The sequence below is a fragment of the Haemaphysalis longicornis genome, unplaced genomic scaffold (assembly GCF_048455015.1).
Source record: "Haemaphysalis longicornis isolate Haplotype H1 unplaced genomic scaffold, Haemaphysalis longicornis Haplotype H1 scaffold_2, whole genome shotgun sequence".
Taxonomy (NCBI): Eukaryota; Metazoa; Arthropoda; class Arachnida; order Ixodida; family Ixodidae; genus Haemaphysalis; species Haemaphysalis longicornis.
Window position 1 is genome coordinate 753,098 of NW_027526295.1, and position 18,531 is coordinate 771,628.

Below are 18,531 nucleotides of genomic sequence, written 5' to 3' on the forward strand. Positions count from 1 at the left end.
GAAAATCAATCGCTGCATGAATGTGAGACTGCGCCTACATGCGAATTCTGCAAAGGCAACGCCGACGCCGTATCTTGAACTTCGCTAGGCGAATTCTGCAAAGGGAACGCCAACGCCGTATCTTTAACTTCGCTGCAGAGTGTTGAAGTGCCAAGGATCATGAGGAAGTACGACACCAGCGTTTCCGCACAGAGATGAGACATGCCGACGTATCGTGGTCGAATCTTTGAAAGTAAGAGAATCAGGAGACGCGTTTGTTTGAAGTACACTTGGAGACGCTTGAGGTACACTGCAGGCGACCGAGATCAGGTTTTCGGAGGGAGCACTGGCGCGCACAGAGTAGAGGAAGGAGGACTGCCGACTGTGGCCTAGAAAAAAATGTTTGCGTGGTCCGATAATGCCGCCCAGCTTTTATTTTGCTCTTATCCTCTTTCGCACCAACTGTGGTCTGTGCTCCCATAAAGTTTGTTACTACAGTCGAACCCAACTATATCAAACCCGTTTACGTAGAATTATCCTGTATTAGCGGTGAGATGTTTGAGTGACGCCCCCTGGCTCTGACATCGGCTTAGGGACTCGCGCCGCTGTCGTCTGCTGCACTCCGCTTGTGAGGGGCAGCAGTCGCTCGCTGTCATGCTTTAGTGCATCAACAAGTGGATTTCTTGTAATTAAGGTATTTTTGCCAGCTTCTGACACATCTGAATGATTTCAATCTGTATCCGCTCCCCCTCCCCCCCTCCCCCCCCAAATTTGAAACAAACGAGGAGAGACAGAAAGCGTCGGTCTGAAGATCGTGAGTAACTTGTCCTTCCTAGCTTATTCGCGAGGTTCAGCGCTCACAGCTCCTCGATAAGTATTCAAAATGCGTAGGCTTCCATGGAGTATTTTTAAATGCTCTTATGAACACTCAACAGTTTAATGCTACGTACCAAGCAGCAGGCTCCTACACCAACACCACCTAGACTGCTTCAAGGCCTCCGCAACCCTGCGTGACGTCATCGGTGTGAGATCTGCCTGGTAGCTGGCTTCACTAACCTGGACGGTGCGCGTTTTGTCATTCCGCGGCGCTTTTGCACTTCGCTTTTTTTTTCTTCACAGATTTACACCTGGAAGGAAACCTGATGGCAATTGTAGGTTTTATGGGCAGTACATACGGTGAATTTCTATTAGCAACAGATGTAAAAGTTATACGCCTCCAACAAAGCCTAGTTTTTGAAGGCACTGAAGGGTTTATTTTGCATGCTGTAGTAAAGGCGCCAGAACAGTTTTGTCAAAAGAAGATTGCACGTTTTATTCAAAAAGCCTCTAAAAACAATGAAACAGGGAAATAAAGCAATTTAACGAGGCATTATCCAGAGTTTGTCACAAGCTATTTTTCATTAAAAAAATAAAATAAAGCAGACATGATATTCACTGTAAAAGCTTTCTGACACTTTGTTCACTTAATTCCAGCGCACGTAGATCAACACACAAAGAAATTGTCGAACATAATTTCTGTCAATACACAAACGATTCTTACTATAATATTCCGCATAACCGCTTGAGTTCCACAAGAAAGGTAACCTTGACAGCAAAAGGTAACTGGTTACAATACAGAACAGTGGAATTGGGGACGTAAAGATTTTAAGAACATTTATGAACTGAACTCGGGCACGATGTTGAACTTTGGAGCTAGATTTTTGAGGAGTACTCACGTTTATTAAAAGTAATTTGTTTCGGACGAGTTCAAGACCTAGATAACGATTTGGCTTTGTGGAAACAAAGGACACATTGTCAGTCTTGTACAAGTGATTATGCCTGGAGTGTCTTCAGTTTCCGTTTAACTGCTTTGGCTTCAGACAGCTTGTTGTTTTCTCGTTTGCAAAGGTTGTTTAGGAAAGTGTTAGCTGCTGCACTAAGTATATAGCCCATCACTACATGTGGTAAATGGCCATTGCCGCAAACATCAAAATCTTCATTCCACTCCAGAAACAGTGTCGTCATTGACACAAGCAATTCTTTCTGCTTCTCACAGGCATAAAATTTGGCTGCATGTTCTTCACTTGTCAGTTTCTCGAGAACAATATTCATCATCAGTACGGCATTTACGACGACAGCTTCGGGAAACTTCAGTCCACCTCTTGTAATGCTTGCTATGAGCTCATCTGCCTCAACTGTGAGAGTCTTACTCTCAACAACCAAGTTTTCTGTACAGAATTCACATGTGAGCTTCTTGAGTGCAGCATGTGCACAATAACCAGCCACGTAAGTCGTAGCTGGTAGTGTGTGCTGCTTAGCAGCAATGTCTTCTTCTGTAACTGCAATCTGAAATTGCTTTAAAGCATCACGAAATTCATCAGTGGAGGGGCATGGAGAAATCTCGTCACTCTCTGGCAGCTCAAGGACCTTCTGCAGCCTCAATTTGTGGTCTGCTTCATAGATCTGCCGTATGGAGACATGGTACTGTGCGCCACTTAAATGTCGGTACCTACCGAACCTGTCTTCTAGGCAGTCCGACTGAAATTTTCCCAGTAAAACGTACTTGAATCCAAGCTCATTAAGGCAGTAGCTTGCCACCTGAATGAGAGCAAGAGATGTGTGACGCAGTGCATTGTGGGTCTCATGAGTTAAATGACCAGTGTCATGCTTGACGCTTTTCCAGTAGTCCAGCCAACTTACTATTTTGTGCAAAAAGTCGAGCTGAGGGCAACAAACTGTCTTTATGGGCTCCTGAAAGTCGTCTCGAAGGCGCCTCCCTTTATCTGGCGTCTTGACATTTACTATGCGCCACCACATCAGCACAGTGCTGATAAAATTGGCTGTGCTTTTGGCATGCGGCAGTTCTGCTGCTTTTGAACTGTTGACAGCTGCAACTGTAAAACTGTTAAACACTTTGAGAACAAGTTTCATGTTTTGTCGCTCTATGTTTGAAGGTTTCAGTGCCTTCAAAGACAATGTTGGAGCAAGTCGTACAAGCTAATTTCTTTCCTTCTCGTGAAGCTCTATCAGTGTGTTGAATGAAGCTGTTAGCACACATGGTTTGTCAGGTAGTCCATCGATGTCAGGAAAAAACATACATTTGCCACTATTACGCTGGTTCAACCAATTGTTCCTTATGCATTTCAGAACATGAACAGAATCCAAAATAAAAAACAGTGGTCTTGCTTGGTGTGATGGATGCCTGTAGACTGTATCAACCTTCGGTGGCTCGGAAAAAAATGACATCGCTTTCCCGTTGATGGCGTTGTTGTCTGAAACAACCGCGATTACTTGAAATCCTGTAGCCTCCAGTCCATTATTGAGCTGACGAAGAAACTGGTGCAGCTGTTTTGCGTCTATTTGTGCCACTGGGAGGATGTGCACTACGTCTTTGTTTGACGACAGGAGGCTTTGAATCATAAACACATAAGCAGTTTTTGCTGCATTTTGGCTGTTTGCAGCCATTCCTACTAGACCTCCACCTTTGTAGTCAATGTATGGTTGCCGATGAATTTCATCCATGACAAGCGTCACAACGTTTTCATAGTTATCCATTTCTACTGCCAGTGTCTTTGCATAAGACAGAAATAAAGCATCTTGTTGTTCAGAGCATGGATTCACACGGTACGTTCCACAAACACGTCTAATGCTGTCTGGATGGGGAAGTTTCAGCTTCGATGTAGACCTAATAAATCTGTATGCATGTGGAGATATCGTGAACACAAGGCTAGCAAATACTAACAAGTCCGCAGGGTATCTTGAAGTTCTGCTCAGCAAAATGTCGACTTGTTGCTTTATGAACTTTACAATTTCCACTTGCCAGTCATGTGGAAAATTTTGTGACGCTAGTTCATCCAGTGTTTCCGCTGTCTTCTTCAAGACAATGTGCAAGTGCTCTTCGCTGTCCGAGAAGTTCTCTGCCGAACTTTGCACAGCACTAAGGACTCTATCGAGTTCCCGCAGATCACACAAACACATAGGAAGCAAGAGGGTCCCGAGCTTGTTGAGCTGCACGTCACCAACAAACACTTTCACGATCAGATCAGTTGACACTGTCACAGCAAAACGCACAGTTGGAGCATCTTGAGACGCCAAGTTTAAGAAGAGGACTTTGTCGTGAGTAACAAGTTTTGCCCAGACGGTGTTTATCTGGAAATTTGTCAGAGAGGTGACCAAGTCCTCAAAAGTGTTGATTTTATTCTTTTTCTTCTCTTCTTCGTGAGATTCAATGGACTGCTTGATTGCCTCCTGCAGCGATTTTCCTTCTAGACGAAGACGCTTCTCTTCAGGGCCTTCACGGCCACCAGTTGTGGGGCGAGAAAGGTAGGCAGGGCAGTTAGGAAATAGGCTCGGGATAGCACCAGGCTTGAGTCGTCTCAGCTGTAGAGGAACTTCAAGTAGTCGTCCAGTTTTCTCATCTCTATAGGTCGAAGTTGTCGCAAAATCACTTGGAAGAAAGTGCTTCTCACACACCTGAAAAACAGAAAAAGCTCTATAAGACAAAAAATAAGCAACAAAAAGTTACACTGGTCAGCAGTCAGCTACAACCAGAAAATGTGGCAGTAATATTTGGCACCACCATTGGAACAATGCCTTGTTAGGCGGCCCAACAAGCGAACGCTGTTCAATAAATATAACTATAATAAGATCCGATCTGGCGCTGCAGTCCGTTCAGAGCTACTCTGCGCATAAGCTACGCGTGATATTTCGAGAAAAGTTTTTGCTTGTCAAAGATGATCGCGCGAAAACAAAAATTAGGGCAATGGTACGATTAGGGTTTGACGGTTAGGTACAACAAAAGAATGATCATTCGCAGATGCGGAACGACATCAACGAAGGTGGCCGTACTGCATTGGAGAAGTCTGTCTTTGTTTCACCGAACAGGCCAAACCACTTCCGCCCAATGATTGGCCAGAATTACCATTATTAATTAACAGTGACTCTGTCTAGACAGCGAGCAGAAGCGGTTAGGCCGGTTCGGTGAAACAAAGAGACTGCTCCAACCGCCGCCACCATGCGATACCGTTACCTCCTGCAACTGCCTTCAAAGCTTTAGCACGCAAATAAGGAAACTCAAAAGGTGTTCAGCTGCATGACTGGTTAACTTCACACATGCGTTGGCACCTGCGACAAGTGAATTCACTTACCACGGTGTACTTTTTTGGTGAGAAATCCTTGCGCGGGATCGCTTTTTTCCAAGCTCTTCTTTGGTCAGCGTCCGTCGGAAACCGATAAACGCGCGCTTTAGGACCACCAGCATAGTCAGAGTTGCACCCCGGCGCGCAACAGCATCCAGGCATATTGTGTAGTTCACCTGAGAATACTCACACAGCACAATTCAAGGAATTGATTAAAGCAAAGGCAACGTGAGCGCTAACAAACCGCCGCTTCTGCACAAAGTGTTCAAACGATATCAAGGTGGCCAGACGCACTCTCACGCGCTGTCAACGTTCGCACTATTTGCCCGGGTGTGTACAAAAATAGTTAAACCGTAAACGAATTAGGTAAATAAGAGCAACATTTGAAGAATAAAGTATTGCAAAGCGCTTTTTGTTGGTTGTAGCAAGTAATGTTTATTTTAGTTCGCTTTTTGAAAACTAGTTTTAGAGGGAAAGACTGTCTGGCTACTTGTCAAATAGAAGCCGCAAGCTATTCCGGTTCCAGCCAGTCGAGCGTTGTTTTCTCAGATCTCACTGATGTGACGTCACGCTGTCGAGATGGAGGCTTGCCGAGGCCTTGAAAAAAAAAAACGTCGAGGTGGGCTTGCCTACACTCGCATTACACCGCAGGAAATAAAGCGGCTGTCTCCTTGTTGGCTTCTATCAGATGAATGTTTTTTTTGCACAACGCACTCATTTTTTTCACCATCTAAAACGTCTTATTAGTAGGTTTGGGGGTGGTTGTGAGGCTCATAAAAACTGTGTGGATATTTTCTTCAGGCTATATTGCATACATTCTCTTCTTCACAAATTGGCTTCAATTCTTTATGGCTGCGTGCAAAAAGGCGCATATCGGCAGCGTGCAGTGTTTATTCAAATGCAAGTACAATGAGGAGGTTTTTGCTACGACACCGCTATCGCACCCGAGACAAAGCGGTTCAGAGTACTCCAAGGCGGCTTTTTTTGCACCGGATTTCTATCGTAACCATCGTTATCATAACCAAGCGACTCTCCACGTTACCCGAACAATTATGACATAATTATGGTGTTGAAGGATTGATATACAGGCTAACGAGCTATTTAAATAGTATACGTGCATATATTACAAAAATCAAAACCAACTAATATTTTCAAGCAGCTTTTTATTGTATTCCAACCCTTCCAGGCGTAAATAACAAATCCGGATCTGCTCGGGAAGCCGTTCTATGAATTTAAGAAAATACCCTTACTTTCTTGTCCCGGACTGAGGACCCGACCCACTAATCAGCTGGAATTTACGGTTAAATAAAGTTTCCTCTATCCCCTCCTCTTGAGTGCAGTTTTTCTATTACGCATGTCTGTATATTGGGAATATATGGCTGTGGGAAATGCACCGAAATATCCCTCCAGGTCTGAAGAACCGTACTGTTGCTGTATCTTTACCGTAGACGTCCTTCGTTTTTCTCAATGAACCTCCATACCGGTTAGAAGCGTGGTATAAAAGAAACACGCGCCTATACACACAGTGGGTTATTTGGAGCTCAACATACAGTTTTGCACCCCGTAGTACATGTCGGCATAATGTCATGCCATTTCAAAGTAAAGTGATGTGATACAGTAATTTCGATCGTTCGGCAAGGTTGCAAAAACTGTTTTAGCTTATGATTATGGGGAATCGTAATGCTTTCTGCCAGAAACGACAGCCCCGAAGAACTGGAATTTGTTTCTGTCTTGCATTTTCGCTGTTGGCGGTTACTAGCAGCTGGCTGTTCCCTTTGTTCGAAAGATTGCTTAACAGACGCTGACGCCTAGCTCCGACCCTTCGCGCTACGCACAGGACCGGCTTCACAAGGAATGAGGCGACACCGGCAATGTTTCTTCCGTAAATACCTAAAATTATACTTTAACTGATGCCTTGAGCTAGTGCATGCGATGTTAAGTCTATTATTATGATCAAAAGTTACGCACACGCAAAATGTGCTGCGGACAACCATCAGACGTAAATCGAGTGCAAAGAAGCAACAGGGAGAGCGAGCTACAGTGAAGCAGACGACAAATGCGAGAATCCCAAAAGCCGACGTCACGAAAGCGCACTTCGCAGCGCCGCCCGTGCTCGCGCTCACCGCCAATATCAAGCTATTTCGGGTCACGGTATATTTGTAATCAGAGAACAACCCCGCTCTTAAGTTCCTGAGTGCTGCGTTTTCCCGGCAACTACGTTGTTTTTGCGTAGTCCCGGCGCAGCTCACGTAGAGTCCCATGTATTAAAATCATCATTGTTACGTCGTGGCTCATAGTACATTCCCCGATAATTCGTCGCAACCTGACACTCCGAACCCGCCCGGGCGACATGTACGGACCGCCGGAAGAACGAGAACGCATGTGCGCAATCTCAAGATTTTATGGAGAAGGTTCGCAACGTGGCACTTGACGACGGGAACGTGATGGCTTCCTTTGATGTGAAATCCCTCTTCACAAGTGTTCCCGTTGATCTGGCTGTGTCAGTTTGCAAGGACGCCATCGAAGTTCATGACACGTTGCCCGAAAAGTGCCCCATTGAAGCAGCCGACCTGACGAAACTTTTGCATTTCTGCTGGTCGAACACGTACTTCAGCTTCCAGCAGGCATTCTTCAAGCAGGTGCAGGGAACGGCTATGGGTGTGTCCATTTCAGTCACGGCCGTGAATTTAACCATGGAATCCCTCGAGAGCCAGGCGCTCGCAACGTTTTCTCCGCCCCATAAAATATTCGTGCGCTACGTTTACGACTGCTTTTGTGTCATACGAAGAGGTGCCTTGACTCGTTTTACCCCGCACTTACATAGCATGCAAGCAGCAATAAAGTTCACGGTGGAAGAGGAGGTCAATTGCCAACTGTCGTTCCTGGACGTCCCTTGTGAAGCGGATTGGGCCAAAGCTCTATTTCAGTGTCTACAGGAAGCCGACACACACGGGCCGCTACCTGCACTTCACTTCTGTGCATCGAGCCTCACAAAAGAGGTCCGTAATGACCACCCTTTTGCAACAGGCCGAGAAAACTTGCACTGAGCAGAACGACCTCGCCTTTGAGTCTGCCAGTGTTCGTCGGGACCTCGGTGCCTGCGGCTACCCCCCTTCCTTTGTTTCGTCGATGGATTGCCAGCTGTCTCGCCCGGTACTTCCTTCGGCCCCTTCAAGACCGAAACGTGCGCCTGTTCCGTATGTTCCCAGAATTAGCGAGACCCTTCCCGTGTCATGCGCACGTACGGCGTCGAGATAGCGCACATGCCTACTCGCAAGCTGAAGGATGCCCTGTTCAATGTAAAAGACACATTATCGAAGGAAAAATTCCCAGGAGGGGTGTACTCTATCCCTTGTGGCGACTGCGATTACAGCTACATAGGAGAGACCGGCAACTTCGAAAAACGGATAAAACAACATGACTACGACGTCAGGAAACGCTACGTTGCTTCAAACGCTCTGGATGAGCTTGCTGACACTTCGGGCCACGAAATAAACTGGGGCGCGGCACGCATCTTTGCAAAACAGAAGTACCTGACGTCATGACTTCATCTGGAATCATTGATCATACAGACAACGGAGCGAACATTGAATCGAACGCAGGGCGATCTGCCTCCAGTTTCTCCCACTGCGCAACTTTGCGAGGAACAGGCTGTGCGGTGCGACCGCGCGTATTCTGCGCAAGGCCGAAGCCTACGGAGACCATGACAGTGTCGTGATTAAGTGGTTTCCCGCACACGCGGGGGAAGGGGTAGCAAGCCCGCTGGGGCTCGCCAACCACAACGAGACGGCCAACGCCGTGGCGCGAGGACTAGCCGGCCGCGCCGCGGGAATGGCCGCCGACGACGTGGACTGCCCCTACAAGGACACTGTGGCGGCGCCCCAGCAGCTTGCGTCGTCTGCTGCCGCAAACGGGCACGCTCCAGGAACGATGACGCTGGGGCTGAGCCACGAGTGGCGAGTGCTGACCACGCGCTTGCGGTGCGCGCTGGGCACGAGCGTGGAATAAAGCGGGGCCTCCAGTTTGGGCCCACGGCGCTGTAGCGTGCAGACGTGTGTCTTCTCATCTCTCTGTCGCCGTCGCGACATTGGTGACCCGGACGTTGCAGCGGAGCCACGTACTCAGAATGGACCCTCACCGCGACGCCAGCGGTCCTTCTGTGTCCTCCGCTGCCTCTTCACCTGGCATCTCCGCCGTCGCTTGCCGTTTGCCCCCCTTCAGCGCTAAGCACCCCGACGTGTGGTTCCTTCAAGCCGAGGCAAGCATCCGAGTGAGTCACATCACGTCGCAAGAGACCCGCTTCAACCATCTACAACAGTCACTGCCCATTGAGATCGCGGTTGAGGTTCGTGACATCCTTGCCAACCCGCCTACCACGAACCCTTACGACACGTTGAAGGCTGCCATCTTGAGCCGCATGAGCCCTTCGGAACGGCAGCGTTTCCAGGGGCTGCTTTCTGCAGAGGAGTTGGGTGACCGTCGACCTTCGCAGCTCCTTCACGAACTGCAAACCCTGCTCGGCGACGCACCTTCTGCCACGGACTCCCGTTTGTTGAAGGAACTTTTCCTGCGACGGCTCCCCTCTTCCGTGCAGATGATCCTCGCGACTGCTTCTGACCTTCCCTTATCCGCGTTGGCCGCGCATGCTGACAAGATAATGGAAGTCACCACGTTGCATCCGCCTTTGTCCACGGTGGCATCCGCTCAATCTTCCGACCATACCACCGTGGCGGCGCCTGCTACTCCTTTGCCCTCACCGCTATCCGACGACCTCGCCGCTCTCCGAGAGCGCATGCAAAACTTGGAGGAGCTTGTCGCCTCGGCTGGTTACAGCTCGCCGCCGCCTCGCAACCCTCGAGCTCGCCGGTTTGGCCCTTCTCGCCGTACCCCGTCTCCGCAAGTATTTCGCCAGGAAGGCACAACGCGCCAGCCACCTCAACACCCTGATTCATTGTGCTGGTACCATCGCCGCTTCGGTGCAGCGGCGCAACGTTGCACCCGTCCTTGCGGCTGGCCGGGAAACGAGGCGAGGGATCGTTAGCGGCGGCGACCGATTCCCAAGCCAGCGACAGTCGCCTCTTCTACATCACAGATGCAACCAGTGGTCAACGTTTCCTAGTTGACACTGGTGCTGAAGTGAGGGTGCTCCCCGCTAATTCCTGTGACCACACTCAAGCACCACTGTGCCATCTCCAAGCTATTAACAAGTCCAGCATTCCCGTGTACCGAAAAAAATCCCTGATGGTAAACATCGGCCTACGCCGTGCGTTCCGCTGGATTTTCCTCGTGGCCAACGTGAGTCACGCCATTCTAGGAGCCGATTTCCTTTCGCACTTCGGCCTCCTGGTTGACATGGCCCGAAAAAGAATCCTGGACGCCACAACCGGCCTTTCTGTCATCGGAAAATCGTCTCCAGTCCATCCGTTCGCATTCACGCTTCTTTGCGACCTACCTTCTCCGTACCGGGAATTGCTGAACGAGTTTCCTTCCCTGACTGCCCCTCCAGACTGGACAAAGCCAGTGAAGCATGACGTCGTTCATCAGATCATCACCACCGGTCCACCTACGCACGCCGTGGCGCGTCGACTGGCTCCAGAGAAACATAAAATCGCGGAACAGGAATTTCACCACATGGTTGAAATCGGCATTGCTCGCCCGTCATCGAGCAACTGGTCCTCGTCGTTACACATGGTCCCGAAGAAATCAGGAGACTGGCGACCCTGTGGTGATTACCGCTCCCTGAACGTGGCCACTGTACCCGACAGGTACCCCCTACCTAATATACAGGACTTCACCAATAACCTCAGTGGATGTACCATCTTTTCAAAGCTTGACCTCCAAAAAGCCTACCACCAAATCCCCGTAGCCCCGGATGACGTCAAGAAAACTGCCATCATTACACCGTTTGGCCTCTTCGAACCCACTCGAATGCCTTTCGGGTTACGCAACGCAGCTCAGACTTTTCAGCGCTTCATAGACGTCGTCCTCCGTGGTCTACCTTTTGTTTTCGCCTACATAGATGACGTTCTTGTCGCCAGTTCATCGCTATCTGAGCACCTGCACCATCTGCGGATAGTTTTCGAACGCCCAGCAGAGCATGGCCTCATCCTTAATAGCGACAAGTGTGCGTTCGGGTTGCCGTCGTTGGAGTTTCTCGGTCATTTCGTTGACTGCAATGGAATTCGCCCTCTGCCAGACAAAGTGAAGGCCATAATCGACTTTCCCCTACCTGAGTCCTTGCGCCAACTGCGCCGTTTCCTAGGGCTGGTGAATTATTACCGACGGTTCATCCCGGAATGTGCGGCCATCGTTCAACCTCTCGAAACTTTCCTTCAAACTCCCAAGTCTCCCGAGTGCAGTCTTGAATGGTCTGAAGCCGCTGATCGCGCATTCACTACCATCAAGGAGCGCCTGGCCTCTTCTACCCTCCTCGTGCACCCGCGCCACAACGCTCCCACAAGCCTGATGGTAGATGCTTCCCACTGTGCGATTGGAGGTGTACTTCAGCAGCACATCCGCGGCAGCTGGCACCCGCTCGGTTTCTTTTCGAAGAAGCTTTCTCCCACTGAGCAACGGTACAGCACTTTCGGACGGGAACTCCTGGCGGCATACCTCGCTGTGAAGCATTTCCGCTTTTTCCTCGAAGGCCGCAGCTTCGTGATCTTCACCGATCACAAACCTCTTACGAACGCCTTCAAGTCATCGAAGACTACATATTCTCCCCGAGAGACGCGACATTTGGCTTATCTTGCAGAGTTTACGACGGACATTCGGCATGTCAAGGGAGTTAACAACATTCCAGCCGACGCCCTTAGCCGTATTTCCGCCATACAGCGCCCCGGTTTCAGTTCTCAGGAGTTGGCCCAAGCCCAAAGCGATGACGAGGAGCTCCGAACTCTACGTTCTTCAAACAGCTCCTCTCTGCAACTCGAGGACATTCTATGCCCTGATTCCGAAATCAGCATCGTTTGCGACATTGACCCGGTCTCAGGCCGCAGACGGCCGTACCTTCCTGCGTCTCTCAGGCGCATTGCCTTCAACTCTATTCACCGTCTCTCTCATCCTGGAGTTCGTGCCTCACGGCGTTTGATTGCCGAGAGATACGTCTGGCCGGGCATGAATACTGACGTACGCGCCTGGGCCCGTTCCTGCCTCGCCTGCCAACAATGCAAGGTCTCTCGGCATACCACATCGCCTCTGGCTACTTTCCCACTACCGGACTCAAGGTTCTCCACAATTCACGTGGACCTTGTTGGCCCACTACAACCATCTAAGGGCTGCCGCTACATCTTGACAGTGATCGACCGTTTTACCCGCTGGCCGGAGGCTTCTCCAATCGACCATATTACGGCTGAGACTGTTGCTTCCACGCTTATGTCGACGTGGATCGCCCGTTTTGGCGTGCCGTCGGAGATTATCACAGACCGTGGCCGCCAATTTGAGTCCACACTCTTTCGCCACTTGACATGCCTAATCGGTGTTACTCACCTAAAAACAACGGCCTATAATCCTCAAGCCAATGGCATGGTCGAGAGGTTTCATCGTCAGCTCAAGGCCTCGCTGATGGCTCACGAATCACCTGAGCAGTGGGCAGTTCACCTTCCTCTTGTGCTGCTAGGATTGCGCACTGTCATCAAAGATGATCTTGGTTGTGCCGCATCCCAAATGGTCTACGGCACGTCTTTGCGATTACCGGCAGACTTCCTGGTCCCTCCACAGCCTCAAGATAACCCTTCCTCTCCTGGCCCATCCTATGTGAAGGACTTAACCCGGTTTTTCAGCTATATCCGTCCCCAACCGCCACGGCCGTGTTCCACAAAACCCACTTTTATTCACCCAAGTCTTTCTGTCAGCCAATACGTTTTCATCCGTGTCGACAGTGCCCGCCGGCCACTTCAACCGCCCTACACCGGCCCTCATCTCGTGATTTCACGCGGCGAAAAGACGTTTACAGTTCGCGTTAACGGCCGCGACACTGTCGTTTCCATCGATCGCCTCAAGCCCGCTTTCACCGAGGCTGAACCGCCTGCCTTCGACACCACCATCCACCACTCCACCCTGAACACCACCACTCTCCCCTCCGTTCGCAGCCCCACCCGCGAACATCCCAGCGCAAATACTGTCCGTTTTGCCGACACTCCGTCTGAAGAGGGGGGGCTATGTGGCGGCGCCCCAGCAGCTTGCGTCGTCTGCTGCCGCAAACGGGCACGCTCCAGGAACGATGACGCTGGGGCTGAGCCACGAGTGGCGAGTGCTGACCACGCGCTTGCGGTGCGCGCTGGGCACGAGCGTGGAATAAAGCGGGGCCTCCAGTTTGGGCCCACGGCGCTGTAGCGTGCAGACGTGTGTCTTCTCATCTCTCTGTCGCCGTCGCGACAACACTATGACCAGCTACGGCGAGGTGCTCTCATGGTACAAACTAGGCAGGAGAACGATGGCACCGCCTCACCCAGGGCTGACCCTAGCCGAGGCGGTGGTGTTTAGGCAGTTGCAAACCAATTCAGTGATTACCCCAGTGCTCGCGAAACACCTGTGGCCGGAGGTGTACGTGTCTGACGTGTGCAAACTGTGCGGGAATGAACGGGCCACACTGGCTCACATCCTGAGAGACTGCGTGAACGAAGAATATACAAGCAGAGGTGATGCTCTCCCACCGCCGTTCGAGGCGGCCAAGAGATCCAATGACTACGAAGAGCAACACAAGGCCGTCCAGCAGATCCTGGCGGCGGTCGAGAGGCAGCGACCGGATGGGCCGAGCGCAGAAGGGGCCAGTCCCCGGAAACCGACGCCCGCAAGGCGCTAGCCTCGCCGCCGGGACGACGTAAGGCCACGTCGATCCAAGCCTCCGCCTGGATAGGTTGCGGCAGGGAAACTGCAGGCGTTTCAATAAAGTTGTATTCTCTTCCCTCCCTCCCCCCACTGCCTGCGTCACATTCTTAGACGTACATAAAACGTGGTGTGATGTACTGACGAAATCATTGTAAACAAGGCTCCCGTGTGGGAGCCGAAACGTATTTTATTTTACGAAATATACTTTTTGGTCGGTGTTTTTATTCCCCGTTGTATCAAGTTCTTCTTTGATGACATGGTTGTGAAAATAAACATGTAGTAAAATACACAGCCAAGGCGGGCAATAACCTTTTTTCTGTCATAATAAATGCTGGCGTATTTTTTCTCGCACCCTTAATTATTTTAACAACGGATGCGGAGCTGCGCCAAAACCTACGTAACACCAACTTCACTAAAGCAGACGACAAATTCAGCTAGACTGCCACGCCGTTGCATCCGGCGGCGACATCAAGCGACGGGGCGGAGCGAACGCACGGTAATAGTGACCATTCGAATACTAGAACCGACGTTCTGTAGGCAAGCTCGTAGTGAGACTGGTCCGCATCAAAATAAAGCAGGGACCGCCACACCATATGAACTTTTATCAAAATGAGCCAGAGTGTTTCTATGCGCGGGAAAATAGTTGCGAAGCACATTATTTTTGGTAGGAGACTTCGAATAAATTTTGGACTATCTGCGCGTCTTCACGACGGAAAAATGCTTTTGGGAAACAACACTAGTCGCTAACGTTGTAATAAATTCAATTTTAGTATCAAGAACGTGTGTATCGAGGATATTTATTTTCAGCGAATCTATTAGCCTGTAGTTGGTCGGCAAATTTTGCGTTGTAAACAATAAAAACAGGATGAACCCAGCAGTTCCCGCCTAAGACACCAAGCGCATGCGTTAGGCTAATCAGGCATACAGGATAGATTTGATTCGTAGTATTCGATTAAAGTTTCGCAAAATAAGCATCAAAACCGCATTATGGATGATAGGGCGCCCGTCAAAAATGGGACCGCCCTCTCCCGCTCACCCCCTTTTACCACGACAAGCCCGCCGAGACGACGAGAACATATCATAACCTCCCGATCAGCATTTAAAGTGGTTAACAACTGATTCCCGGAAATCTATGTGCGCAGGGCGAGATAGCGACCATTCTGTTTTAGAACAACGCCCCAGCAGAGGGGCGGTGACGCAGCAGCGGCGCACGCTCGGCAACGCCCGGTCTTTGTTGGCTTCGCGGCCGGTGGTGCCACAGCCCTTCTTTAGGCGCAAGCAGCATCTGTTGCAGCGGTCAGTGGTGCCCAAGAAATGCGACGAAAGACAACGTGGTTGTGTTGTGTCAGCTACGGCGGAAGTGCATGCGCAGATGCAAGATATCTCGAACTGGCCCGTTCCCTGTGTGATTGGTGGAAGTAGAGTGAACTAGAATATTGTAGCAGTTGCAAAAGCGGCACAGGGAAATTGAAGCCAGAAATACAGAAATCTGCCAGGGGCGCCGCTGCGGAGAACTGGACGGGACGAAGTGTAGTGGATAGAGTGTCCGCCTTCCAATGAGCATTCATGGGTTCGAATCTCGGTGTGGGACTATTAGGTTTTTTTTATATGCATGGAGCGCACGAACAAGATGCCTAAAGCACACTTAAGGTCAGGATATTATGTGCTTTTTCATAGCTTAGCTGTATTACGTTACGATATCATTCATTTTTCGGTGCCCTTCGTGGCGGCCACTGGACGTCGCGGCGGCCCTATGGACCACCGCCCCCCTTCCTATTTTCTCTCTCTCTCTCTCTCTCTCTCTCTCTCTCTCTCGATGCCCTCATATCAAGGCGCCGTGTGGCAAAGGCAACTTTATGCGCATGTTTTTAAAGCACCTGCCGTCAAATAGAGCGAGAATTTCAAGGCTGTGCGACTATTTTTTTCGCGTGCGTGCTTATAGCGACTTAAGAGGCTCCGAATGCATTGAAGCGCGAAGCTTCCTGAAACACGCGCTTTAATGCGGCAGTGGCTTAAGGAAACAAGCAGCGGTGTAACGTGTAGGAGACTGATCGAATGCATTTGTAACCGTAAGGTGGAAGGAGATCGCGAAACAAACTTCGCGAACTCGGGGCGGAATCAAAGTGGCTCATATAAAGATGATTCAGAACATAAGAATAAATTTTAAACAGAATTAAAATATGAAACTATAAATGAAATCAATTTAAAACAGAAGAAAACTTCCCTATGCAGTCGATGTACTTTTCAAGTCGTGTAATCACTTCGCCTTCTGTTTTTCTTAACGATGATTCGTTCATTAGCGCTCCTTCGCGCAGATATCTTTGCGCCGCTAACAAGAACGTTTTGTAAGATGACGGATCAAATTGTGGTAAAAGCTCTCTTTGTTGCATCGCTTTAAAAGAAAAGCCTCGGTCGTCACAAGGATGGGCGTGCCAATCTTCCATCCACCCCCGAGAAAACCATTAAATTAGGGAAACAAGGCGACCCCTGCAAAACTATTCGTCCATACGGAAGAGCCCATTTTGCTTTGTGTGTGTTTGACCTTGAAGAAAAAAATGGTCGCCCCTGCTATGGGATGTCACAGGAGCTCAAAACCCTGAATGAGCGTGTGCCCTGAGCCACCATTGCCGCGAAAAAGGTTGTGCGGCCCAATGTTCCTTTCCCTCCACTTCTTTTATGTTTCAACGCGAGAAGGAAGGTAGGTTGGAAATGCCACAGAAAATGTAGGCTATCCCGAGTGAGAGCTTGTCAGACGTGAGGATGAACTTTATTCCGAGCGCAACTTTGAGAAGCGAAAGCCATTCCAAATGCTGCTTGGGTACAGTTCAGTCAAATATTCCATATATCTTACAAGTAGGCACCTTTGGTAGGGGAAGAGAGGCATTAATAATTGGGGAAAGCGTACAACCGTCATATCTGCCCCACTAAACTACTTGGCCGAGATCAAGACTATGCGACTCTCTATGCCTAACATGTAATGGGTGGCATTCTTCACCGAGTACCTCCGCCATCAGGACCATGTAACGCACTGCATTTCAACAAAAAATGCAGGTTTGGCCAAAAAACAGCTTTATTTTTACAATAGCGTAAATGGGATAATTTGTCGGGCAGCCTTTCAAATAATAAAAGACAAAAAATAGATAAAATTTTCCCAAATTATCTCACAAATTCAAAAAAATGCACCTTATACGTTTCCTTCCACAACCGAAGAAAAACTGAAAAGTCTGCTAAAGAAGGTCAGAAATGTGAATAAAAAAAAGCGTAAACCGGCCGAACTCTGCAGTAGGCCTTCGGAAAAGAGTATTATCAGCCCACTAAAGGAGCTTCATCACTATAATTCTAAAATTTCGATCATTCGAGAAAAGAAACAAACAAAACTTAAAAAGAATAAAATAAACCAACGACTTTCGCTACTCATACTCATATTTGGCTGCAAAGAACTCGCACTCAACACAAGTGGCACAAGAACGCTAGGCTTTAGTAGACAATTTTGTGAATTTCTGCAGCTTTTGTTTGCTGTCATTAATTAACACAAGCAATAAATCAGTCAGTGTTTAGCACAGAACATTTGCTTTTAGTCGTGTTCATGGGTTTCGAAAAAAGAAAACAATGGCGCACGCCGGGATTCGAACCCAGGGACAACGAGTGGCAGGCGGTGACTGTATCCACTGCACTATTTACCCTCTAGTAATCGACGGCAGCGCCCCTTTCGGCTTTCCGCTTTTTTGGCTTCACTGCTTCCCATTGTAAATGCCATTGCTTTTGCCACTATTAAAATATTCTAGTTCACTATAGTGGAGGCACGGAAGAATATAGAAAAAAGTGCCCATACTCTGGACCACGGAGCAAGATAAACAGGAGCGCCGACTTCGCTCTCTCCGGCGAGCCCTTAATGTCCTTCACTCATGTAGCACAATGGAGATGGCGCCGCGAATGGGCGGCCGGCTTAGCAACCGGCGTTCCCCGCATTCCGTCAGCTTTTGTCGTCTGCTTCGGCGACGGTAGTTTTGGTCACGGAGTGCTCTGGGCCTGCTTTCGCGCCGTTTCGCGTTTATTGCGCTCCTCTTTCGCACGGCTTGATTAACTTGTTCGAAAGCACCTTCTGGGTAACCCGGACCCGAAGGACTTGAGTGGTCGTACGGCAAAAATACGTTACGGATTGGTTCACATGGCGGGAAAACAAAATGTAGAGACGACATACAGGCATATGGTGGCTATACAAACACTACCTTTTGCGCAGTGCTTGCCGAAAATGTGACTCCGTTTTGTAAATTTGTGAATACCAATAGACCCTATGCAAAATGCGCCCCGCCATCTCACGTCGACTCCGGTAACTAGGTCCGCCATTTTGGTACGGTCGTTTGAAACCGAAACCAAGTAGCAAAACATAGAAGGCGGGCATTGACCGTTCTTGGTGATGGACTACAATGCCGTAACATTGCTGCGTGCCGCAGCGCACGCAACGAGGAAATAGCGGTTCAGATGGAAAAAAGGCACGTGAAGTTCCACGCTTTTGAACGAACTTTCTGACGCGAACTATGCCGGCGCGAGTAACCTTTGTGACACGCTGGGCGCGGTGCGCTGGGAGCGAATATTTGTCATTGGT

At 49.4% G+C, this 18,531-nt stretch overlaps 1 protein-coding gene across 1 annotated transcript; it reads right to left on the reverse strand.

Moving 5' to 3' along the window:
* Positions 1-972: 972 nt before the first annotated feature.
* LOC144168681 (uncharacterized) lies at positions 973-5,599 on the reverse strand. Its single transcript, XM_077697616.1, has 2 exons — positions 5,106-5,599; positions 973-4,431 (listed from the first exon to the last, which is right to left on the reverse strand). Exons 1-2 carry the CDS (start codon positions 5,256-5,258, stop codon positions 2,956-2,958), a joined length of 1,629 nt encoding a protein of 542 aa, XP_077553742.1. The 5' UTR covers positions 5,259-5,599; the 3' UTR covers positions 973-2,955.
* Between the last annotated feature and the right edge of the window lie 12,932 nt (positions 5,600-18,531).